The sequence below is a fragment of the Zeus faber genome (assembly GCF_960531495.2).
Source record: "Zeus faber genome assembly, chromosome: 8".
NCBI lineage: Eukaryota > Metazoa > Chordata > Actinopteri > Zeiformes > Zeidae > Zeus > Zeus faber.
Genome location: NC_137195.1, coordinates 4523666 through 4548665, shown reverse-complemented (window position 1 = coordinate 4548665; position 25000 = coordinate 4523666). Strand labels below are relative to the sequence as shown.

General features: G+C 49.7%; 2 protein-coding genes across 4 annotated transcripts in view; one reads left to right on the top strand and one right to left on the bottom strand.

Annotated features, from left to right (window-relative positions):
• LOC307234035 (uncharacterized protein) overlaps nucleotides 1–6633 on the top strand; it is a 7478-nt gene extending 845 nt beyond the window's left edge. Inside the window, exons 2-7 of one of the 3 annotated variants that reach the window (XM_080005584.1) lie at nucleotides 65–171; nucleotides 329–385; nucleotides 1959–2324; nucleotides 4196–4435; nucleotides 5239–5341; nucleotides 5453–6633. In XM_080005584.1, coding sequence (XP_079861710.1) covers nucleotides 334–385; nucleotides 1959–2324; nucleotides 4196–4435; nucleotides 5239–5341; nucleotides 5453–5516 — 825 coding nt within the window. In that variant the 5' untranslated portion in view covers nucleotides 65–171; nucleotides 329–333 and the 3' untranslated portion in view covers nucleotides 5517–6633. Of the gene's footprint in view, nucleotides 1–64; nucleotides 172–328; nucleotides 468–1958; nucleotides 2325–4195; nucleotides 4436–5238; nucleotides 5342–5452 lie in introns of those variants that run through there. The other 2 variants (XM_080005583.1, XM_080005585.1) reach the window with 2 other exon arrangements.
• An 11268-nt stretch (nucleotides 6634–17901) lies between these two features.
• ago3a (argonaute RISC catalytic component 3a) overlaps nucleotides 17902–25000 on the bottom strand; it is a gene marked incomplete at both ends in the record, with an annotated part of 23729 nt that continues 16630 nt past the window's right edge. The window contains 8 exons of the mRNA XM_080005781.1: nucleotides 17902–18010; nucleotides 18692–18891; nucleotides 19566–19667; nucleotides 20871–21005; nucleotides 22047–22241; nucleotides 23104–23196; nucleotides 23281–23462; nucleotides 24118–24302. Of these exons, the coding sequence (XP_079861907.1) occupies nucleotides 17902–18010; nucleotides 18692–18891; nucleotides 19566–19667; nucleotides 20871–21005; nucleotides 22047–22241; nucleotides 23104–23196; nucleotides 23281–23462; nucleotides 24118–24302 (1201 nt within the window). The remainder of the gene's footprint in view (nucleotides 18011–18691; nucleotides 18892–19565; nucleotides 19668–20870; nucleotides 21006–22046; nucleotides 22242–23103; nucleotides 23197–23280; nucleotides 23463–24117; nucleotides 24303–25000) is intronic.

The following is a 25000-nucleotide window of genomic DNA, read 5'->3' as shown; positions in this document are numbered from 1 at the left end:
TGGCATTTAATATGAAACAGACATTCAATACATTTGCGTTGCATATGTCATGTTATGTACGCAGTGTGGGCTGTTTCCTCTTGTCGGTGGCGGGGTCCGCCACTGATCGGGCACGCGCAAGAAGTGAAAGACAGCCGCAGTGAATTTGCTAAAGTGGCGCAGCTAGTTGTGGTCAGTAAACTGTAGCTACAACTGTAGAAGTCTCAGAGTGAAGGTGACGGTTGTTGTTGTTGTGTAATTAAAACACGGAGGGCGACAGGAAACTCAGCCTTCTCGAACGGGTCCAAGACAAATTAACTCACACTCTCACCCTCCCTCTCATCCACAGCTGCCATGGATCTTCAGCGCTTCCTGCACTGTTGGGCCGGAGCTCTGCTTCTCTTCAGTAAGGCCTCATCATCATGGAGCCGGTGGGAAGGTGGTGCTCCAGTAGAAGCAGCACCACCACTTGCCAAATAGAATGAAAAGTATTGATGAAATTACACGCTCACAAGTTTGGGCCAAATTAACTTTACTCAAAAACTACTCAGATCTTTACTGGCTTTTAAAAGACTGTGTGACAGAACCTTGCATTTCTGCAAGTAATAATAATAATAATAATAATAATAATAATAATAATAATAATAATATTAACAATGCATTTTATTTCTATGGTGATTTATTACTGGTCACTCAGGTTGATCCCAAAGTGTTTACGTGACGTCCGCACGCAGAAACTCGTTCTTCTTCTCGACGTACGACGTTTGAACTCCCGGGGCCGCATTGCAGGAAGCGTCCATGTTTATCTGCGAGGCACAAGCAACAGCCTGTGTGAACATGATTAATTGGGAACCTACCTGGTCGGCTGCGGTTCTGACACAGCTTTTAGGACACTAATGGGCTTTGATGGATACCACATTAGGCACGGCTGTCGTGGGCCATAAATCACGGCTTGACGTGGCATAACAGAAACACTGACGGATACATAATCATAAATTACAGTATTAGGCTGGAAGAATGGCTCATGAAACAACTCAAAAGTCGTATCAGTTTTATTTTTACATCATATTCCGACTCATGTGTCCACCCCTGTCAACTGAGAATCCAACCGACCAATTAGCATTTACATTTACCAGACGCAGACCTAGCTCAATAGAACTTGTCGCAAATTCAGGTAGATCACAGCAGGGGTCCTCCCTGGTCCCTGTGCGGGCCAGACCCAGGGGTTTCCCACCCTCCTATCCCGTCTAAATCGCTCCCCACTTAAGGTGAAGCGGCCAAACAGCACAGCGGCACTGAGTCGTGGCGTCGGCTTGCAGCGCCAGACCGACGTTCGGGGGCCCCGGGGGACTGTGGAGGTTCTCCCCGCAGGGGGGTCCCCGAGTCCGCCGAGAGAGACTGCAGACCCCACCGCAGGCCCATAACAGGAATAAATAAAGAGGAGACGGAACCGACGGACGAGCAGGTAGTGTTTAGGACCCAGGGGAACCGTCGTTGTCGCCGCTGTCTGTTCCATTTACTGGTACAGACAGTACCTGTATGGTGTATGTTTGTGAAAATGCAGTATTTTTTTTCATCCCACGCTTCGTTGGAATACTCGATGCGGATTGGTCGATAGCGCCGATCGGTGGTCAGTTATTTCTGACTAATCACCGCTGAGCTGTTAATAATGGCTGTTGTCACGGGCAACCGCTTCAACGCCTGGATTCACGTCCCCAGGATCACTCCGCCGACATGTTAATGCCGACACTAGCTGGTGGCGCCACCCGGTGACACTACAAAGGAACTACAACAGTATCAAATATCAATATCAAAACCCCCAACGTCCCATTTACCGGTTAACGTCCAGTTTAAAAATGAATCGCAGTGAATAGATTTGTCATATCGTGCTTTATGACTCAAAGATGCTCGGACTGCATGATGTAACGACTCCATATTTTAGTGACGGTCATCACCACCGATCCCATCTCTGTCCCCAGTGGCGTGCGGGTGCCAGTGCATGTCGGTGCACATCCTGAACGAGGAGCCCTCCTACGTCATCCCGGGCTCCCGCCTGACCCTGCAGGCCCGCATCGACCACGGACCCCTGGAGGAGGTGTCCGCGCTGACCTGGGAGCGGGAGCCCGAGGCCGGAGCGTCGACGGCCAAGGTCACGCTGGCGTCGTGCGCCGCCGAGGGCCCGCGGTGCGCGGGCGGGGGCCCGGGCGGCCGCGTGAGCGTGGACCAGCAGGGGGCGACGCTGAGGCTGGAGGGGTTCAGCCCGGCGGACAGCGGCGTGTACGCCTTGACCGTCGTGGACCGCAGGGGGGCCAAGACCACGGCGCACTGCATCGTGAGAGAATACGGTACCGGACCGGCGCCTCTAGTCACACGACATGTATGAAGGGCAGAGTGGGCAGTGACGCGTTACTGTTATAATACTACTTCCCCCAGTAACAAGTATTGTTGGGAATAATCAATACAATTTGAGTAATAACATTACAGTTACCAGCAAAAAAATAACTCGTTACAACATTACTTTTGTCGATTTTGTGCACGTCCGGCACGTACCGGCGATTACCCTGACATGTGAATGTCACATGTCAGGGTAATGACCGTCTCGTGTATCACGTCCTCTGGTTTTGAAATATGAGAAGGACGTCCAGGGACTTTGACTTTAACTGCGTGAGCTCAACATTTATCGCCGGCACTCGAACACTGCGTGCGCCTCCGCGTGGCGTGCGCCCTGGGTTGAACCGGACCGCGCCTCCTATTTACTCCGGCCCCGCGTGGGCCACGTCTCGTCGGTGGCACCGTGTACAGTAAACCGCCTGCACAGGGGGGCACGTGGGGAAGCCTGAATTTTTGAGGAGAAACGACGCGGTCACCAATTTTGTGGGGCGTAACGGAAACTTAATATAAGGAGTAGTGTAAGGAATTACTGTTGGCGAGGAGTAATAAGTAAAGTAATCATATTACTTTTGAAAACCGTATGACAGTATGACATAATATATGACATTTTTGGAGCAACGAGCCCAACAACAATGGATGGAAAGTCGACTATAAAGGGATACTGGGGGTTTTTTTGCCCCGGGTTAAATGTTTGGTTTTGTGTTTTCATTTGATTACCTGCTCTTTTAGCGAGACGCTTTTTGAGTTGCTGGAAAGTGGATTTCCCCGATTTCACAGGCGCTAGGCTAGTTGATCCCATCCGCGGCCTTGCGTTGAGCTAAGGCGGGTTAGCGTGCAGAGCTGCGAGTATCCCTTGACATGTGTGAGTGGGAACGTTTCCCGTTCAGAAGGAGTCTCTCGTGGTGCAGATATTCACATAGACGTTCCGTCTTACACCACCTTCCCTTTCTCCATGAAAATGCACAACGTCTGCTCCGGCTCCTCCATTATGAGGCTGCGTTCGGTGACATTTCCGCAAATCAAACGAATCAGAAGACTCTATTTGCTCCCTAAACGATCGTCCCAAGAATAATTCCCCCGATCTGCCGCTACGTCTGATTTTCGGCCAAATTCTTTTTGACAGCCGGAACTGAGCGCTGCTCTTTCCGCGGCACGGCCGCCCGTTTAGCGCGAAATGTCAGAGTCCGTCCGTGAGCGAACGGGTAAAAAGACAACGCAACATCGGAGGCACTGAGAGAAACCATTTGTAGAGTTAGCGAGCCCGGCGCGACGGAGAGCAGCGTTTTGGAACCGCCCCGCGCGGTGTCGCAGGCGGCCCGCCGGACGTGACAGGTCATTACGTCTGCCGCCGCTCGCACAACCGCTTCCCGACCGGCTCGTTCCCGGCCGCCGCCCGGCGCTGGCGGTTCCCCCTCCTCCACCGCGGGTACGACGCCCAATCACTTGGCGAAGAGAAAGGGTCGAAAATTAACTCGAAAAACTCAGAGCTTGTCTGCTGTGCGTCAATCCACTCGTCATTCATCACCGTCATTTGGTCGAGTTTGGCTTGAAACACAGCTTTAAAGTGCCCCGCCCTCAGGCACTCTCGCCCTCTCACCCTCGCTCCCTCGCTCCTTCACTCCCTCGCTCCCTCACTCCCTCTTGCCCTCTCGCCTTCACGCCCTCGCTCCCTCGCTCCCTTGCTCCCTCACTCCCTCGCGCCCTCACGCCCTCTCGCCCTCACACCCTCCTTCCCTCGGGCCCTCACTCCCTCACGCCCTCACGCCCTCGCTCCTTCACTCCCTTTGCCCTCACTCCCTCTCACCCTCTGGCTCTCCCTCCCCAGAGGCCGTGCATCACGTCTCAGTGAGCATCAACGCGTCGCACTCGTCGCTGGTGTGCGGCGAGGCCTGGGGCACCGACCCCGCCTTCAGCTGGCTGCATGAGCGGGCGACCGTCACACCGGCGCTGGGCAACGTCTCCGAGGACGGCAAGACGCTGCTGGTCGCCGGGGGGACGCTCTGCGGACACTTCACCTGCGTGGTCAGGAACAAGCTGGGCTACAGCTCCGCCACGTACACCGCGGGTGAGAGCGGCGTGCGGCCCCACCCGCTCCCACACCCGCCCCCGGAGCGGGTCGCGAGGGGCGAGGCCGAAGGGTCAAAATGTCTCAGGGAGTTGATCCGTCTGTTTTCGCCGGACTGTAAAGGCTCCCACGTCAGCTCCTGTTTAATTTTTTAGCATTATTACCAACACTCAGGTGTTGTGATATAATCTACTATACCGAGACACCTTGTAATGTTTTATATCACGAGAAAGGATTTAATGTCCTGATACAGGGCCTGACACTCACTTTTAGAAGTAGTTGCCAAGTTAAGTTGGCAAACAAGACAGAATGGTTGCCGAATTTTATAGTTAAATATAATCAAATAAAAAATTATAAAATATAATCAAATATAACATAACATAAAATAACATTACATAAGATAACATAATATAATCAAATAACTTAACATAATATAATATGAAATAATGATATGATATGATATAATATAATACATATAATAACATAATATAATATAATAAAACATAATATAATATAATATAACATAAGAAAATATAATATAATATAATAAAATATAATATAATATTATATTATATTATATTATATAACATAATATAATATAATATAACACAACATAATATAATATAATATTATATAACATAATATAATATAATATAATATAACATAACATAATATAATATAACATAATATAATATCATATAATATTATATAATAATATAACATGATACGATATGATATGATATGACATCATATAATATAATGAAGTGTCCGTATGTGACTCTGCCTTTGTTTGCCGCCTCCAGCGCCGTGCGACACTGAGCCCAGAGGCACTGCGGCAGCCGTGGTGTGTGCGGTGCTGCTGCTGCTGCTGCTGAGCGGGGCGGCGCTGGGCGTCCTGCTGTGGAGGTACGGCCCCGCGCCCCGACACCGAGGCCCCGCTCCTCAGCCCCTTCCACCTTTGTTTGAGGTTTGTTTAGGGTTTTTTTTTCTTAATTTCGTGCGTTGTTGGCGTTTCAGGAGACGCCGGCGGTTCAGCGGCCGGGGAGAGCGACTGCGGGAACCTCTGGACGACAACATTTAAGAAGAGAGCGAGCGTAACGCCACGCCCTGCCCGGTGGGGGAGCGGGGAGGAAACAGAGCGGGCCCTCCCACGACCCCTGGAACAATGGGGAGTCAACTGTAAAATAATCGAACAATGAGACGCAGATTTGGGCAGCGAGCTCCACCTTGGATCTGGAGTTTAGAGACACCGTGTTGAACGCTGTTGTGTTGATATCTACTTTGTGTTGTATTTGCCTTCAATATATAAACCACCTGCAATGTGAGCCGAACACGCCGACTCAGCGTTTCCATTGACGAAAGAAGAAGTTTTAACGAATAGTTTGGAGGGGTTTTTTTCAAATCTATCCTTGTTTTATACCCGCCGCCCCCTTCCCCAGTAGGACGTAGGTGGGTTTCGGCCTTTTCCTCCAGACCGGACGTGACCACGGACCCCTGGAGGGGGGAACTTCCCTCCATCGGGAGTTCCAGCTGAAATAATAGGGGACAGACACAGACTGCGTTCGGTGCAAAAACTCGCTCCACACCAACAGCAATTTACCGTGCAATCGAAAGAGTAACCTTTTCATGCGTCCATCTCACCCAGATTCGCACCATTTTCATCCCTGTGTCCAGCAGGGGGATAGCGATGGGCTGCTGGCTAACTGTGTTAGCGCAACGCAAGGCCGCAGAGGGGTTCAGCTAGCCTAGCTCCTGTGAGACTGGGGAAACGCACCTTCATGCATCTCAAAAGATGCCTCATCACAGGGGGCCTGTTTTGAACCGCTCACTTCTTCAGCGCATGCGCTCGTACATTTGGGTCTCAAATGGTTCTACGAAGACACACACTGTGAAATACGACCCAGTCAGTTGTTTTTTTTTGTTTTTGTTTTTTTTTACCAGCCGTCCGGGTCAGATTTGTGTCTCAGTCCTAGAATTAGAACAGCTCCTCCACCTGAGTAACTCCACCCACGGCTGGGGAACCACCAGCCCCTAAGCCTGGGAGCTGCTCTGTTGGCTGCAGAGACCAGCACAAATCTTTTAAAAGAAAGAGAAATTCATATAAACCGTCCGTGAAGAAGCTGCAGAGGATGGATGTGCAAGTATTTAGAAAATAAATCCTTTCTGCAAACAAAATCAATAAAATCAGTGTGTTTCTATTGTAGTTGTATATATTTTATATATTGTATTTTATTTCATTATCCAAAGTTTCCCAATTGAATGAAACAAAAAATCCCCCACGCGCGGTGTCCCGGAGCGGAGTCAGCCGCAAAAGCGCAACAAACCTTGGTGACCTTGTAGATCCGATATGATGAAGATTCACACCTGGGCTCTGGGTTATTTCTCACCTCCAATCTGTTCAGAAACACATTTTGGTGAAATGATGAGGCAAAGTCAATTCGAGTTCACAGGGTGCATAGAAGGGAATCCCATTGGCTCCCAGAGCTAGGGGCCCCAGGAGGGAGGCTCCTCCCACTGACACAGCGTCACGGTAGAACGGCTGATCTGAGGGAAGAGGGGCCGCTTTTCAAAATAAGAAGTGAAGGGCAATCTGCCGGGGGGGGGGCTGAGGAAGCGCCCCCTGTTGTTTTTGGAAACGTAGACGCTGTTTACGTTCCGGTCATTTGGAGACGCCCCGTGGCGTGTGCCGTGACTCAGGCTTAAGAGTAAAAAATTCAAATAATAACCAAAAATATATACCCACCATGGACATCAATGGGCAAAGGAGCAGCCCCCCCCATCTGTCTGTCTGTCTCTCTATCTATCTATCGGTCTGTCTGTCTGTCGGTCCATCTATCTGTCTGTCTATCTATCCATCTTTCTATCTATCTATCTGTCTGTCTATCGGTCTGTCTATCTGTCTATCGGTCTGTCTGTCTGCCTGTCTGTCCATCTGTCTGTCCATCTATCTTTCTATCTATCTGTCTGTCTATCTATCGGTCTGTCTGTCTGTCCGTCTGTCCGTCTGTCCATCTATCTATCTATCTATCTGTCTGTCTGTCTGTCTCTCTATCGGTCTGTCTGTCTATCTGTCTGTCTGTCTATGTAGCTATCTGTCCATCTATCGGTCTGTCTGTCTATATATCAGTCTGTCTGTCTGTCTGTCCATCTATCTATCTATCTATCTATCCATCTGTCCATCTTTCTGTCTGTCTGTCTGTCTGTTATAAATATATTCATATTCATCGCTCCCACAGAAAGGAAGGGGTGGGGGGGGGCATGAATCCTCCCTCAACGTTGATCATTTTTGTCCCTGAAAAAAAAACAAAAAAAAAAAAAACCTCGAGGACCCAACGAAGAAAGAGGGAAAACCAGGAAAAGCGGGACGAACGTCTGAACCCGGGCGCCGCAGGCTGCCGTTGTGGCCCACGTCAGCCCTCCCGTGTTGTATAACTCGGCGAACAATACCACCCGGCGTATTGTACGTGGTGACTGGCCCATTATAATCCCCCAGAAGCCATTAGATATAATCAGGGCCCTCTGCGCTCCCCGCGGCCTCCGCAGCACAATGGCCGTCCGTCCGCTCCTCCCGCCCATTGTGCGAACTGCACCTTTAAGCTGCGGGCCTCCGTGGGAAAAGCAGCAAGTCCGTGGGAAGCGAGGGCGGCGACCCCTCCCTGCGCTCGCCTCGTTTCACTGGGGTCTCGGTTGTCGTCGCTCGTGGGGAAATGGCGGGCGGCAGCGACGGCGTGGGGGCGGTGGTGTGGGAGGGGGGCCCCCACCCCTACTGGCTCACATTGCAGGTGGACGTCCTGCATCAGTTGATTGAAAATAATAACATTTGTTCATACTCGGATTTATTTTCACCATTTGATTTGATCGTAATTGTGTCTTGAGTCGTTTTTGGCCGCGCACCTTCCCGTGTGCGGAGGCGGCGCTGAACGCGACCGCTCCGCCTGGGTTTTGCCAGGAAACTACGTCACCTTGCACCTCGAACCATCTTTTTCACCGCCGCCGGAAGGCGGAGGGGATGTTTTCAACGTCGCTGGTTAGATGAGAACGTTCCTCGCGTCGTCCTCGGGCGGCAGCGCTTCACTTTGCTTCGAAAGCGCTCGCGCCTTCAGTAAAGGTTTAGAAGTACTTGCTCTTGAATCGACTTAAAGTATTTAAAGTGAAAATACTCGTCAAATGCGGGGCCTGGTACAACGGAGTCTTTAATGTTTCGTAAAGTGCTTCTGTGGTTTTATTCTGCAGATCAATGCCCATGATGATTAGAATTTAGGGGAAAAAAAAAACCAGTACTCTGTGGGTGTGACACCACCCTCATGAGAAATACTAAATCAGCAGTTTGACAGAAAAAAAACCCAACAAAGTAAAGTAAGGTGCAAAGTAAAAGGTTTTATGCTTTGAAATGTAGTGGATAACAAGTCCAAAGCCTGCGAAACTGAATCAACACCAAATACACCCAATATACTATATCTGATAAATGTTACTATTTCTGTTTTGTATTTTTGTTTGTTTATATTTGGCAATTTTTATTTTAACTTGATTTTTTTTTTATCCAATTTTATTTTATTATTACTTAAATTTAAATTTTATTTATTTATTTATTTATTTATTTTGACAGTTAAGCTTTTCATGCTTTTCTTTTTTTTTTTAAACCAACCATCTTCCCCGTGACAAATTCCTCGTACATGAAAATGGCCCTGGTGGAATAAACTCCCAACCTCAATCTGATAACTCCAGATACTTGAAACATCAAGTACTTGCCACCACTGCTGTAGCCAGATAAATTAGTGGAATTTAGTCCAGACACTGAAATTAAAAAACAAAATTCAACACGGGCCCAACGCGCTTCGGGGACGGTGACCTTATGACCCCTGTCTGCATATTCCTCCATCCTCGCGTCCGACACTTCCCTCGCCGCTCAGCTCTGAGGCTCCGCTTCCTGTGGCGTCCTCATCCCTCCCAAACCACGGGCACCACCCTCCAGATAAGTGTCATGGCTGCTGGAGGCCAGAGAAGGAGGCCTCCACCCCCCCCTTCAGGAAGCAGAGGGTTCATGGTTAAACAGCGCCCTCCTCTGGTCAGAGGCGGAACAGCAGGGTGTAAAATACTACTTTGTAAAAAAAATAATAATAATAAATAAAATAAAGTTACATATCGCCATTTTCTTTTGATTTTTATACCAATGCTTTATTATTTTTTGTGTATTTTTTATGTGAGCTGCTGTGACACTAATTTCCCTCTGGGGATTAATTAAGTACCTATCTATCTATCTATATATTTTTTGTCAGTGATAATCAACAGCTAATATAAAATATTAAATCATATGTTCTTCAGCTGATTTTGATTTATTCATATTTGAAAACTAATTTCATATGATAACATGAACATCTCCAGTAATAATCACATGCGCCCAGGGTCTAGAGCAAAGCTTTTTATTGCAAGTATTAGTGAAATATACACTTCAAACTGAAGCAAAGCGACACTAGAGGGCGAACAACGGAAAAGAGAGTTATCAAATACAAAAAAAAAGAAAAAAAAAAAGAACAAAAAACAAAGAGGCAGATTCAAAAACCGAAACGGGTGATCTCCGGGCACAAGCAAGGTTCGCAACAGAGGGATGGAGACGCGGGTCGCGTGGCGGAGAAAGGTCGTTCATTCGATCCACGTCCGTTTGCTGGTGCCTTGCTCAACGGGACCCACAACCTTCAACCTCCAGTTTATGTCGCGGAACTTGATGACACGTTGAGAGTGCGTTAGAATGTGGAACAAATGGAACAAATGCATACATTATGGTATGGAATCACCGCCCCAGCCCGCGGTCAGTTAACGGACAGTGTCAAAATCCAACGTGTGCACTTGGGATTAAAAAAGGGCATCGAACGCCTAATCTCTGTAGCAATATTTGGTTCATTGTCGTTCCTGGAATGCTCATGGACGAATGGAAACGCTGTGATATCTGATATATCGGGCAAACGCCGGAGGAAACTGAAGCTGAGAACAGTTTGGCTCCACGGCTGGAATGGAGGGCTTCTTTGATTTGGAAACAAGGGCTGACAGCCCCCGCGCCCCCCCCACACACCCCACCCGCCCGAAAAACTCCACGTTCCGACCCGCCGCACGCGGTTCAACCCACATTTATATCAAAAAACAGCAAACAAACAGCAATTACAGTTAGAAATACAGTTCCATGGTTTGCGGGTGACGCTCATTTACAATCGGTACCCAAACGTTTGGAACGATCAATGTGAAACTGACGTGAAGGGATCACACAAAGGCCGCGCTCAACGTCCAACGTCCAGCTCAACGTTCAGCTCAACGTCCAGCTCAACGTCCAACGTCCAGCTCAACGTTCAGCTCAACGTCCAACGTCCAGCTCAACGTTCAGCTCAACGTCCAACGTCCAGCTCAATGTCCAACGTCCAGCTCAACGTCCAACGTCCAGCTCAACGTCCAGCTCAATGTCCAACGTCCAGCTCAATGTCCAACGTCCAGCTCAACGTCCAGCTCAATGTCCAACGTCCAGCTCAACGTCCAGCTCAACGTCCAGCTCAACGTCCAGCTCAACGTCCAACGTCCAGCTCAACGTCCAGCTCAGCCAACCAGTCGCTGTTGCACTGGAGTAAAAAATATCTATTTTCCCCACGCTCCCATTTTGTCGCGACGGCGCAAAACTCAGACGCAGCTCATCTGACGCCCACCGGGGGGTGGGTCCGACTGTCGTATGCGATTTTGGATTTGGTGTGAAGCCGGCTCTACATCCGTGAAAACACATGTTCTTGAAACGAGATAAAAAAAAATAAAAAATAAAAAACTCACACCGCCGCACGCGTCCAGACATCGTTAAGTCCGTTTAGTACCGCTCAGTGGTTTATGGGGGAGGGGCCCACGGGGTCTCCCGAACACAGGGACCCTCAAAGTCGCTGTGAAAGTCTGATAAGGATGCGAGAGAACCCACGGAATTCACGTGAGGCCGAGGCTTGAGCGGCCGCCGCGGAACGAGAAAAAACAAACAAAAACAAACAAAAACAAACAAGGCAACAGGTACAAGAGGAGGTGAAGCGTTGCCGTGGCTACATTCACACCCCGGTCAACATGGTTCTTGTCGTCGTCGTCGTCTGGTTCTCTTGTTTCTTCTCCTTGTGCCTTTACCCACAATGCCCCTCTCCCCCTCCCCCCAGGGGGGCCCAGGATCCAGCGCTCACACACAAACTAGCAGCGTCAGCATTTTAGAGGGTCCGCGACTCCGACACTGGGGCGGAGCGCGGTTCAGAGACGGATCCCTCGCGACGCGGTGGAGGTGGAGGTGGAGGCGGAGGGCGTCGGGGTGGAGGTTCGCCCTCCTCGTGTCCCGGAGGAGCTCGGAGGGCCGCCAACAGGGATGAAGGCGGCATGGAGGGCTGACAAGTTGACCTTTGACCCCAACGAGAGGGCTGGGTCAAGTGCCACCGAGCGCCCTCCTCCGCCTCCCCCGCCTCCTTCGCCTCCCCTTCCTCCGCCTCCTCCGCCTCCCTCCGCCATATCGTTGTGCTTGCGTGTTAAGGGAGAATAAGGCTTGGTCGGCGAAGGGGGAGGAGTTAAGGCCTCGTCCACCTGACTCCACCCCTCCAGCCCCCGAAAACCCAGGCTACAACGTGACGCGGAGACTCCAGCCGCTTATATATATATATATATATATATATATATATATATATATATATATATATATATATATGCAATCTCAATAAATACAGCATAAAATATTTCGCATATATATTTTATATATTTAAAAAACAACACATTTAAATAGGACAACAAAATAAAGTTGGCTCAAGAACACACACACACACACACACACACACACACACACACACACACACACATATATTATATATATACACAATATATGTGTGTGTGTTTTTTGTTTGGATAAGTGTTAAGACAAAACAAAAGTATATGTTACAGTTACACGTCTTTTGTCTCTAAAATAGTTATAAGAATAAGAATAAGAATATCGAGCATGACTCAAGCATTATACTGTTTGTAATAAAAGCAATATTTGCAGTTTTCTCTCATGTAGTCGAACATACGCAGCATACCAAGGTACGTGAGGTGCAGAGTTTGAGTCTTTTTGACATTCTCGACGGGAGGGTTTTGGTGCCGCGGACCAACGGCGTCCCACAGAACCACGGGTGGTGGCGTCACTGCGGGCGACGCGGTGTCACCGCGGGCGACTGGGGCTGGGCGTCGCTGCGTCTGAACCCCCCCCCCCCCCAAATACTTCATTCTACTACATTCATTCCTTGTTAATGCCGATTTCCCAAAACTATACTTTGCCGGATATCTTTCTCCGTGGGGCGGCTCCGCAGACGGGGTTTCGTCTGAATCAAAAACGGAATCAAACGAATACAGAATTTTTAAAAAAGTTCAACCTTGAGAGGAATTAGTTCCGGAGCAGGAAGTCCTGGACCGAGGTCCTGGTCCAGATCAGCCTGGTGGACCTGGAGGCCACGCCCCCTCACCCAAAGGCTTCATTTGAAGCTTCATTTAGAGCCAGGTCAGCTGGAAACCTCCTCTTTGATTCTGAGGCTGTTTCGCTTCGTCCGGACTGAAAGCGAGGTTTGGTTGGGGTTTGGTTGGGGTTTGGTTGGAGACCGGGTTTAACCTGTGTCCGCCAAACCGCCCCCGGTGAACCACCTTCACAGGTGGAGGAGCTTCTCTATTCATTTATAAGACCGTGATCAGTCGGTTTTACCTCAAAAAACAACAACAAAAAAACAACAACAACAACAACAATGCCCAAATACAACAAGGGGGAAACACCTCCAGTTCTCTCCTCCACCTGTCACTACGCAACGCTGCGTTCCCCAAATTCATTCTACACTGAGTCGATGGTTCCTCTCTGGGTGCGACACCCAGCCCCAGCGGTCTCTCTGAGGGTGGAGGTGGCATCTCCGGAGCCGTTGGTTTTAAGTCACACTCACAGACCCCTTTGCCTGCTTCGGTGACCCCGTCCCTTTCCACGTCGCCGCCTTTTGATCGGCCTCCGCCCCCCGTGGGTGGAGGGGGGGGGGGGTCCGGGACGAACAGGGAGCCAGAACCCCGGTCCCGGTTTGAGTGGCAGTCTATAAAGTGCTGTGCTAGGTTTGTCATTCATTAACCCCCCCCCGCCCCAACCCAACCCCCCAACCCCCACCCACGTTCCACTGTACCGACCAGAACACCAGAGCTCCAAGACTCAAAGCCAGAGCTTCGACCACGTACACTCGGCCCGTTTTCTACTTCCAGGAAAAACGCCACCTCCATCCCCGAGGGGACAAAAAAAAGGAAAAATAAAACGTTTAAAAAGGCGCCCAGCGAGTGTGCGGACACAGCGGCCGACGCTTGACAACAGCAGACCGCGCACGTGCTCGACGCTTACATTTCCTCTATCGTTTGACAGCACCATCAAATGGAAAGGCACTTTCTGAGGACCCTTTCTCGCGCCATTGCTACCGGCCCCCGGCCCGACCCTCCGCCCGCCAAACCCCACCCCAACAGGGAGCCACCGCAATCGGCGATATCTTGTTGGCTGTTGGACACGGGGGGGGGGGGGGGCGGGGGGGGGGGCTGGTGGAGTTGACTGTGCTACGTTTCCTGTGAGGTCACAGTCGGTTCAGACGCTTCCGTGGCGCCGAGGCACACGCGACAACCCCGCCCCCCCACGCCTCGCCAAACACATTGTATGTGAGATGAAAGACACAGGCCCAGCCTCCGCCCCCACGCTGTGAGACGCCACCCCGCGGGAAAGCACAAATAAAGAATTCTACACGTCAAGCTATGCCGTAAGACCTTTTTTTCATAAGCTTCAACAGACTCCTGACGGTCTGACGAGCTCACGTAATCACTCCCCAACATTTGTAAAAACAGTCATGATGACATTTTCCAGCCGGTTATTTCAAGCGAGGCAAACACATCTGCTATGTAAACATGTGTTCGGAACAACAACAAAAAAAAACAAAAAACGGCCCCGTTCCTCGGCGAGGACCCGCCGCGGTCCGCGCTCGAACCCACGCTGACCCATCGGCCGGGAGGAGCAGAGGGCGCGCGGCGGCGGCCGACGAGATGACAGGGCCCACACCCGGGCCGCCGCTCACGCCCACGACAGCGAGGCTGTATAAGTAAGCCTCCCAAAAGGTCTGTCACCTTGTTTCTTTTGTTTTAAAAGTCAGGGATTGCAAGTCCACGTCTCCATCATAACAGTACAACAGGCCCGACAACGGCGTCGCACAGAGGCACGTTCAACGGCGACACAGCCACAACCGTCTACTGCAATAATAAAACTATTATACTTCATAAGCGTCACTTATGACACAATTATTACTAAGATTAATAGACTTCACTACAATATTTAGAACTTTTCTGTTAGCAAAAATAAGTGGTGTGCATTACATTATTATTATTATTTATTATTATTATTATTTTTTTTAAACATACAAATATACTTTCAATCTGGCTTTTAAAAAGGCTTTTGCGAACGAGCGGTTGGGCTCAACCGCTAAAGAAAGCCGAACCCTGCGTCCTCACCACTGTACCGCCCAACGCTGCCGCTGGCTTTACCAAAGGAACCGTAGAGGGTGGTACAGTTTGAAAACTAGAGCTCCTCCAGGCGAGGCCCCCCCTCCGTGGGGGGCCACAGTACGCACATTGTAAGTTGAAGACCCAGCCGTGTTTTCTCAGCCTCCACCACGCAGTGGCTGGAGGAGGCTCCGGGATCGAGAGAGAATAGCACCACGCCTGTGTTGGGGGGGGCACATGCCTCTCTTAGTGCAGCTGATTTTCTTGACTTTTTAAAACTCTGTCCAACAAACTCACAAGGAGCCGCGCACACACACACACACACACACACACACACACACACACACACACACACACACACACACACACACACACACACACACACACACACACACACACACACACACACACACACACACACACACACACACACACACACACACACACACACAGAGCCAGGCGGTGGTCATTTTGGGGATTTGAGTGATTTTCCGCTCACTCCAACTCCATCGCCACTTGTGCTGCATTGTTTCCCAAAGTCACACCCGACGGGCTACGGTGAACAACACCAGCTTGACTTTTTGACTCGGGCAGAACCTTCAATCCTCTCTGCGATGAGGAAAACGAGGAACAGAGACGTCCGACGTCTTCGCCTTTGAAATGGAACACGGCGAACGGGGAGAGGGTGTCGGGGCAGCCCAGGGGGATCCCGCCCTCCTTGCAAACGCAAAGTCCCCCCCTTTGTGAAGAGTCATGAACGAGTCGCCGAAACCGACTCGGCGTCCCACCGAGCGCCCGCGGCCAAAGCAAACAAGCGCCCTGGAACCCCCCGCGGATCCCTTCGCCGGGAACCGGCTCTCTGACGGAAGAGACGAACCCTTTCGTCGCCGCGCCAGAGCGGAGTCGGACGCCTCCGGGCTGCGCCCGCCGCCCCGGCGACCTCGGCTCCGGCCCCGGCGACCTCGGCTCCGGCCCCGGACTCACCGCGACCCCGTCCGACCCACGGCTGACACCCCCCCCCCCCCCCCCCCGACCCGGCTCGGCACGGAAGCCTCCGTCGAACTGGCCTCTTTAAGCACGAGCAAGACGTAGCAGCTGCGGCCGTGTTGATACCAGGTTTAACAACAGACACATTTAGCCACGACGGTGACAATGGAGCAGCCGAGCAACAAGAGCAGCTGACACCAACCAAAGAGGAACTCAAGATATAAACAGGACACGCACATTTACATGTTCCACTTGAGTCACAATGAGATGTTTTGAAGAGTCAGTAAAAAGGAGGTTTGTGTCACGTTCAAAGCTTTTAGTGGCGACTCGTATCAGAGGAGAGGTCGTCCTCTCGTCAGACTTGGAACAAATTTGCCAGGACGCCAGCGCTGACGTCGCCGCCCCCACACCCTTCCGATCTCTAATCCCTTCGCTTCTAACCAGGCACTTAAGAGGCTTCTCCAGGGCCGCGCCGCTCCACCTTGTGATCGCCATGGGAATAAAAAAAAAAAAAAAAACCCCAACAACTCTTGTCCGCCCACGAGGCTTTTTCATGTTCGACGCGTTCTCCTTCGTTCTGTTTTCTACATGCCGGGGGCCGCGCGGCCCATACGTTCAGGTAAAAATCACCACAAGTTTAAAGATGGTGACATTCTCCAGCCATGCTGCGAAGATATAAGATCGCTCCTCCGTCAGGGGCCGACAGTAACAACCCGCCTCCTCCCTCCACTTTCGTAGACTTTTCGTCCGTCCGACGGGCTCCACCGCCGGCGCTTCCAGCCTCCGCCCGATCTCCGCGTTCTCCCGATGACCCGTTATTGCGCCGGAGGGAACCGTCGACGCCGCCCGTCTTCCGAAGGCCTACGATTGCAACTCCCAGCGGTGCGAAACTCAACACGAAGCGGGGGGGGGGGGGAGAAAGAGAGGACCAGGGCAGCGGAGGGCGTCCACGTTGAACGCCCGAGAGCGTTCAGAAATATGTAAAAGTAAAAAGGCAAAAAAGGCAAAAAAAAAAAAAAAAAAAAAATGTTATTATTTGAAGTAAATTATTAGTAACCTTACGAGCATTTTCAAACGGAGGAAACGCACGGAGCTCCACGGCTGGTGGCGGTGGAGCGACGGATGTTCTAGCACCTGCCGATGTTCGCTGTACCACAGCAGACATCGCTGGACGTGAATGAAAACGCTGAGCAGAAAAGGTAAACACACACTTTGAACACTTCGTCCTGGAGTTTGAGTGGATGATTCAAACCTGCCGTCCTGCAGGTGGCACCGCGCTCACAACCAAAAAGGTTGTTTCCCTACGCCGCTGATAAAAAAAAACAAAAACTGGCAACACTGGCTCAAAGATTGGACATGGAACAACTAAATAATAAAAGAAAAAAATCGAATTAAAAAAAATAAACAGTGGCAAACCGCGCAGAAGTGCGGCGCGACGCGCCACGGTCACCCCGAAACGGAAACCGTCGGAATATGGAGCCGTCCCCGTGACGACCGTAAAACACAACAACAACAACGACAACAACAACCACCAAACGACACAGGAAAAATAAAAAATAAAAAAGTGCTGCAGCTGAAACTGGCTTGAGGTACTGTCAAAGACTAACGTTATGGCAAGGGGGACGGGGGGCGGGGGACGGGGGGCGGGGGTGGAAACCAAGGAGTGGGATGGGGGCGGAGGGGGGGGACATTAAATAGTTGGCTGGTTTAATATTGCATAATAGTGCTGAGTTTCTCTTATTTTGTTTAAAAGCAGCATTCACTCCCTCCGTCCAGTGTGTCGGACTTCCTCCCTCTGCACAGTGTCAGGTCCGGATTGGCTGGAGGCTGTGGTGGGTGGGGGTTTGTGTGTGTGTGTGTGTGTGTGTGTGTGTGTGTGTGTGTGTGTGTGTGTGTGTGTGCGCGCGTGCGTGTGTGTGAGCGCGTGCGTGTGTGTGTGTGTGATGATGAGGTGGAGCTCAGGCGAAGTACATGGTCCTCAGCGTGTCGTGGTGGATCTGCACCGCCTTGGCCAGCGCCTGGGGGTCCCGGCCGTTGCTCTGACCCGAAACATGGCTGCCCTCGGCGCTGGGAAGAGAGGAGGAGGAGGAGGCGCTTAGCGTCAGCCGAATGCCCCCCAGAGTGAAAATGAACGCGGCGGCCGCTCAAGTTCAGCTTCAGAAGTTGAGGATTTTACTTTACTCGATACATATGATACGCGCTCATTAGTACTCCATCTTGATTGGTCGACGGCGGCGATCAGCAGCTCAGTTCCCTTTTTACTAACGCTGCCGACATTTTCACGTCCCTCATATCGCTCCGCCTACATGCGGTTGCTAGTGGCGTCATCTTGTGGCGCAACAGAGAAACTACAACGGACTACCAGGGGAGAGGGGGATTAGTTCCTACATGGTTGCAGGGTTATCTCCGTTGCTATTCGGTGTCAGGTCATTCATTTATTTAATAAGTAGACATGTAATAAGCAGAATAATGTGCAGCCAGCTGGTCATTATGGCAAAATATTTTACAGATAATGACCGACCGGCTGCAAATGATCTCGTTCTTTGTGTATTTACTGAGGACACTCAGTAGTTTAGGGCTGTGGCTCTGGACCCTCAACATTTATAGAGTTTGGTATTTTAGAGAGATGCATGCTCTATTCATTCCTGGAGGGAAATTGGAGAGAAATCATCGCCACGAACAGGATTGGAAACCTGTGTGGGGAAACCACCGCCACCTCCTCCACCTATTTCTCCACCTCCTCCTCACCTGTCGTGCTCCTTGTCCACCAGGTGGTAGCGTGCGCGGAAGGCCACCAGGTGGGCGTAGTAGGCCGGCGCCGGGATGGAGACGGAGCGCGTGCAGCGGACGTAGGTGTGGCACAGCTGGTAGGTGAGCAGCTGGAACTCGTCGGCGGTGAAGCAGTTGTCGTCCCACAGGACGTGGTAGTGGGACGGGCGGCTGGTGCCCTGAAGAACAACACGCCACCATCAGACCCCCTCCACAGGGAGCAGAAACTAGACCCAGAAGACGCCTGTCGTGATACGTTTTCCCACGGTGCCCGACGCGGCGTGGCTCTCTCTACCACATCATCTGTACCACAAAGTTACACATTGCGCCGCTTTGAGCCCAATAATGCGGAATAATAATTCATATGAAATGGCTGTGAGGAACACTCCGTTGTCATTGGTGGCAATCAGCGCTCAGTTATGACCCTCGTATCGCTCCACCTACGTGCCGATGCCAACACCAGCGAGTGCCGCCACCTTGTGACGCTACATAGAAACGGAAGACCAGAAGAGATGAACGCGGATTTTGACCGACGGGTTATAAGATGGTATCAAATCAAAATTCTGTGTCAGTGTATTCATTTATTTAGAAGGTAGCCGTGTGATAAGCCGGAAAATGTCCAGTCAGCCGGTCGTTATCGCAACATAACGCCCTTCAGAGTGAGACCCGATAACCCTGTCGGGGGTTATTTTGCCGATAATGACCAGCTGACTGGACATTATACCTTACTTATCATAACGCCTAACATCATAGAATAATTATTCATATTAAAGTTAGTGGTGTGTGTATATACATTTTACAAATGAACAAACTGCTGCTCCTTCTTTTCCGCCAGCTGCAGAGGCCGAGCTACCTGGATGCCTGCGTGGCTGCAGAGGTAAAAGTCAAACTCGTAAGGGTGCGTGATGTCCGTATCCACCGTGGTTCCAGCCGGGATGTTTCCACTGCGTCCAACCTGAGGACACACGCCAAGGGTCGAAGGTCAAAGGTCAACACACATCGTTTTTGGTGTTTTATCGTGCGGCTCCGTGGAATAACTCTGTTCTGATTGGTCAACAGCGGCAATCGGCGGCAAGTGGTTTCTGAATAATGACCGCCTGTTAATCTGTCAATGGCCGTTGCTACGGGCAACCGCTTCTCACGCTCGGCCTTCATGCTTTGGCCGTCTTGTGGCGCTGCGTAGAAACCACGATGGAAGCGATGACCACCAGGCACCAAGCACATTGTCCTCTCAGCAGCCATTGCAGCCTGGTTGTCCCTCTCAAGGTTCCCCTTCTCCAGGTTAAGATTCAGGGAAGCCGTTGATTTCTAGGTCACATGTGAAGCTTGTGAAGGCCTTTGATACCGTGATGTAGCATAGTTTCTTTCTTCTCTTACCTGAAAACAGACGGAGGCGAGGCCACCCGGACAGGACGGACAGTCGTCCATTCACCCGTCGAGGTGGAAGATTTAATTTGACCATTTCAGGAAGTGAGTAAATTGTTGATGGACCTCGGCTTCACAAATGGACCAAGAGGCGTCGGCTAACAGCTTACCCCTTCCCAGTCGACCAATTAGAACGCCCCATGCCCGAGAGAGAGAGAGACTCTGCAGCTCCGTACTGTAGATCAGATGGCCCAGCTGCAAGGCCCCGAAGAGCCACTTTAGAGCCGGGCCCCTAATGCTTTAATCGAACATAATTACAGGAGTTTGGAGGGGGAGAGGATTAACCGACAATAAAGTGTAATTAAGGGGGTCGATTAGAAGGCCTCCGCTGACGTCCGACACACACACAGGACACGCGCGCAGTACACTGGATGACTTTTATGTCCGCCGAAATGGACTCATCCTGCGTGTGTGTCGCTAATGGTTCCTTCTACTGTACATCACCGTGGCCATGACTCAAGTTAATCACGTTAAAAGCTTCTGCGAAAAAAGGTTGTAACGCGCGGTCTCACTCGCACGCCCCGAGACTTTCCTCTGCAACGAGGAGGGAACAGGAAGCGTTCGGGAGAAGATCAACTCTGTTCATATTGATGCTACTTTACATGAAAACTACTGTTGACAGAACACTGGAGGCTTTTACATATTTATCCAGAAGCTGAAATGCCCATAATGTTCTCTGCTTTGGCACGACTTAAAGTAAATGGTGGATGTGTGCGCATGCGTGCGTGCTCACCCTCTCGTTGCGGTCGGCACAGAAGAGGCGTGTGTGGTGGCGTTTCTGGACCACGATGTAGGTGATGCCGGGCTGGTAGTCCTTCTCCAGACTGATGCAGGCCTCCCGGATGGCAAGCAGCTCGTAGTACAGCACCTGAGAGAACACAGCAAGATATATACGGAGATAAATACTGGGATATATACTGGGATATATACGGAGATAAATACTAAGATATATACTGAGAAATATACTGAGATATATACTAAGATATATATCAAGATATATACTAAGGTATATATTGGGATATATCCTGCGATATATACTATGATATATACTGGGATATATACTGGAATATATACTAAGATATATACTAACATATATACTGAGATATATACTCACATATATACAGAGATATATACTGAGAAATACACTGAGATATATATCAAGATATATACTAAGGTATATATCGGGATATATACTAAGGTATGTATTGGGATATATACTAAGATATATACTGGGATATATAGTAAGATATATACTGAGATATATACTAAGATATATACTAACATATACATACCGAGATATACATATACAGTGTACTTAGATATGTATTAGATATATACTAAGATTCATACTGAGATTTCTACTAAGATATACACTGAGATATGTATTAAGATTTATACTGATATAGTTCAAGTTCAAGAGATTATTTGTCACATACATACGGTCGTACATATATGCAGTGAAATGTCATGACGCCCGGTGATTACGCACAAGCTCTATGAGCTCAAAAAATACTCTAATGTTCGCACGTGGTACTTAGATTTTAACTGAGATATATACAGTACTGAGATATATACTAGGATATACACTGAGATATACACAAAGATACATACAGTATATACTAATAAATACACTAAGATATATACTATATACGCACACACACACACACACACACACACACACACACACAGAATCCAGAAAAATATTATATTGAATTAAACTATATGTAATATCCAAATATCAATATATCAAATATAATAGACAATATATGATATGTAAATACATAGATATAAATAAATATAGTAAAATATAATAGCTGTATTTTTGGGACACTGATCATATGGTCATGACATCACTATCATATGAACTCAGATGAGGCGTGCAGGTCCAGAGAGTTCCAGGAGGACGGACCTGTCGGAACTGGCCCTCGGAGACACCGTCCCGGTAGAAGATGATCCTGGTGGGCTTGTAGCGGGTCGACTTGTAGAACTGGATCAGCAGCTCCCGCACCATGGACGACAGGTCCTGGATCACTTCCTGCCTGGGACGCTGGACCCGCACCGTGGCACAGTACCTGCTGGGGTGGGCGTCCATACTGCCTACCACCTGCAGGGAGGGAGGGAGAGGGAAGCAGAAAGGAAGGAAGGAGAGAGAAAGGAAGGAGGGAGAGAGGGGGAGGAAAGGAGGGAGAGAGAGAAGGAGGGAAGAAGGAAGGAGAGAAGGAGGGAGGGATGGAGAGAGGGACAGAGAGAGAAGGGTGGAAGAAGGAAGAGAGGAAAGGACAGAGAGGAGGGTTGGGACAAAGGAGAGAGGAAGGAGAGAGAGGGGGGGAGGACAAGGGGGCGAATGAAGGAGGGAGGCAAGGAGGGGAAGGGAGAGAGGGAAAGAAGAGGGAGGAGGGAGAGAGGAGGTAGGAAGGAAGGGGGAGGAAGGAGGGAGGGAGCGCAGGGGAGAGAGGGATGGAGAGGGAGAGAAGGTAGGGAAGAAGAGAGAGAAGGGGGAGGGAGGGAGAGAGGGAGGAGGGTGTTAAAGGGAGGCGGGGAGAGAGCGATGGAGGAAGAAAGAGAGGGCAGGCGAGAAGGAGGGCGGAAGGAAGGTCATGGGGAGTGAGAGAGGGTGGGGGAGGGAGGGAGCAGGGGAAGAAGGGAGGCGGAGAGAGGATAGGGAGGAAGGGAGAGAGGGCAGCGGGAGACACAGAGGAGGTAGAGAGAGGGAGGGAGGGAGGGAGGGAGGGAAGAGAGGAAAGAAGCACCAAGACCAGACAGAAGAGTGGTTATAGACAGGATGAGTCCAGGACGCCCCCGTCTGGAACGAGTTCATCTCAAATGAAGCATTTGAGCATTATTTATTTATTTATTTGTTTATTTTGTTTTATTATTATTTATTGTTTTTTTAATTCTGGATGAATCTCAGTCCTGATTCGAAAAATAAATGCAAATATTATATATTTCAGGCTCTGCGGACGCACCGCTGCGATGGACGGCTTCTTCCCGTCGCCCGCCGGGGGGTGAGTGACATCGGCCCCCAGGAAGATCACCGGCTGCTGGAACACCGACGGCCTTGGGGAGGAAACAGGAAGTTTAAAAAAAAAAACATATTTTTTAATAAAATAAAAATAAAACAGAACCAAAGTGAGAGACGAGACGACGGAGCCCGGCGGCGCTGACCGTTGGTGCGGCACCAGGATGTTGTTGATGCCGCCCAGCTTGACGTTGATCTTCAGGCAGAGGTTGGACAGCGTCTGGGGGGACGTCTTCACCACGTTCTTCACCTGGACACACTGGGTGGCCATGCCCAGGAGGGTGTCGCCCACACGCTTCACCTCCGCTGCGGGGAGTCGCGTTGCAGCGTCACTGTGCTGTTCTCCCACTTTGCTTCACGGCCCGATTCAAGCTTTTTGAATGAAATCATCCCACCGCACTACACCACTATCCTGTCAACCACGCTGCATGCCCACTAGGTGGCGCTTCCAACACAAGAAATCCCCGTCCCCTTCCAAACAAGACTATAGCGGAATGGACGTTTAAAGCATTAAAATGTATTTAAAGCAGATACTGTTACCACATATGGGTCTAATACCAAACTAAAACAGGACACTAGTATTGATTAATATCAACATCACATGATTTGCTGCTTTTTTTTTTTTTTTTTTTTTTTTTTTTTTAAATAGAAGCGTGTTAGAAATCTCCAATGGCAAAAAAAAAATGCAGCAAAATTTCCCCCGTTTCCTGTTAGGACCAGGGCCTGATGCCAACTTTAAAAAGTGATTGTCAAGTTGGCAACCATGCATCATCTTCTGGTAGCCACGACTGACAAGAAGAAGTTGCCGAACTGTAGTCCTTTTAGAATTGACTGAGATGCACTGAACGTTAGATAGATTTCCAAACAGATGGCGAGGAATGCCACACAGCTTGACTACCGGTCTACCAGGCCGCACAAGATGGCTGACAATGGCACAAAGTCCATTTTGACTTTCCGGTACCGTAAACAGGCGTCTTCCCCGGCAGGATGACGATGATGAGCTGCAGCCCCGAGTAGGTGTTCTTCAGGTGTCTGAACATGGGCTCCACGCTGTCGGCTCCCTGGGCGTATTTACAGAAGCAGGGCTGGCCCTGGATGGGCATCCCAGCATCCTTAGAGATCTTACGCAGCTGGTCCGTGAATCCCCTGGACAGGGAGGGAGAGAGAGAGGGGGAGGGAGAGATAGGGATTCTGATTGGTCAATAGCGGTCATTATTCAGAAATAACGACTGTTGCCACGGGCAACCACTTCTTCTCCCGGTGTCATATCCATCGTACGTGCTCTTGCTAACATTATCTGGTTCCGCCACCTTGTGACACTACGTTGAAACAAAAAACCTAATGCCTGAAGAGCTAAATTCGGACATCGGTACAAAAACACCCAACGTCCCATTCAGCGTGATTCATTTCAATATTGATGTCAACATCCAATTTAACATCAATGACATTTAACAGCTTAGTTATATGCCGGGCAAAGTTTTTTTATGTAGTTACAACAGTCAAAATCAAAGTGTTTTATTTATCAGATGCAGAGTCACCTACGTATGCTCGTTTTAACATCACTTCAAATCAACATCCAGCGTCAAGTTATTCATTTATTTAATACATAGCCGTGCAAAAAGCAGGATGATAATAATAATAATAATAATAATAACCCCTGATTAAAGCTGCAAGCTTTGACCGGGTCCTGCACGTGCAAGTTTGAAGTTGATACGATAAATGGCTTTGGAGGAGTTCGCGAAAGTGCAAAGAATAAAAATAACCAAAAAGTGACTAAAATGGCACCTTAAATTAAATATGGACGACTCCCTGTTGGGTTTAGGTCAAGGCGCCAATATCATTTA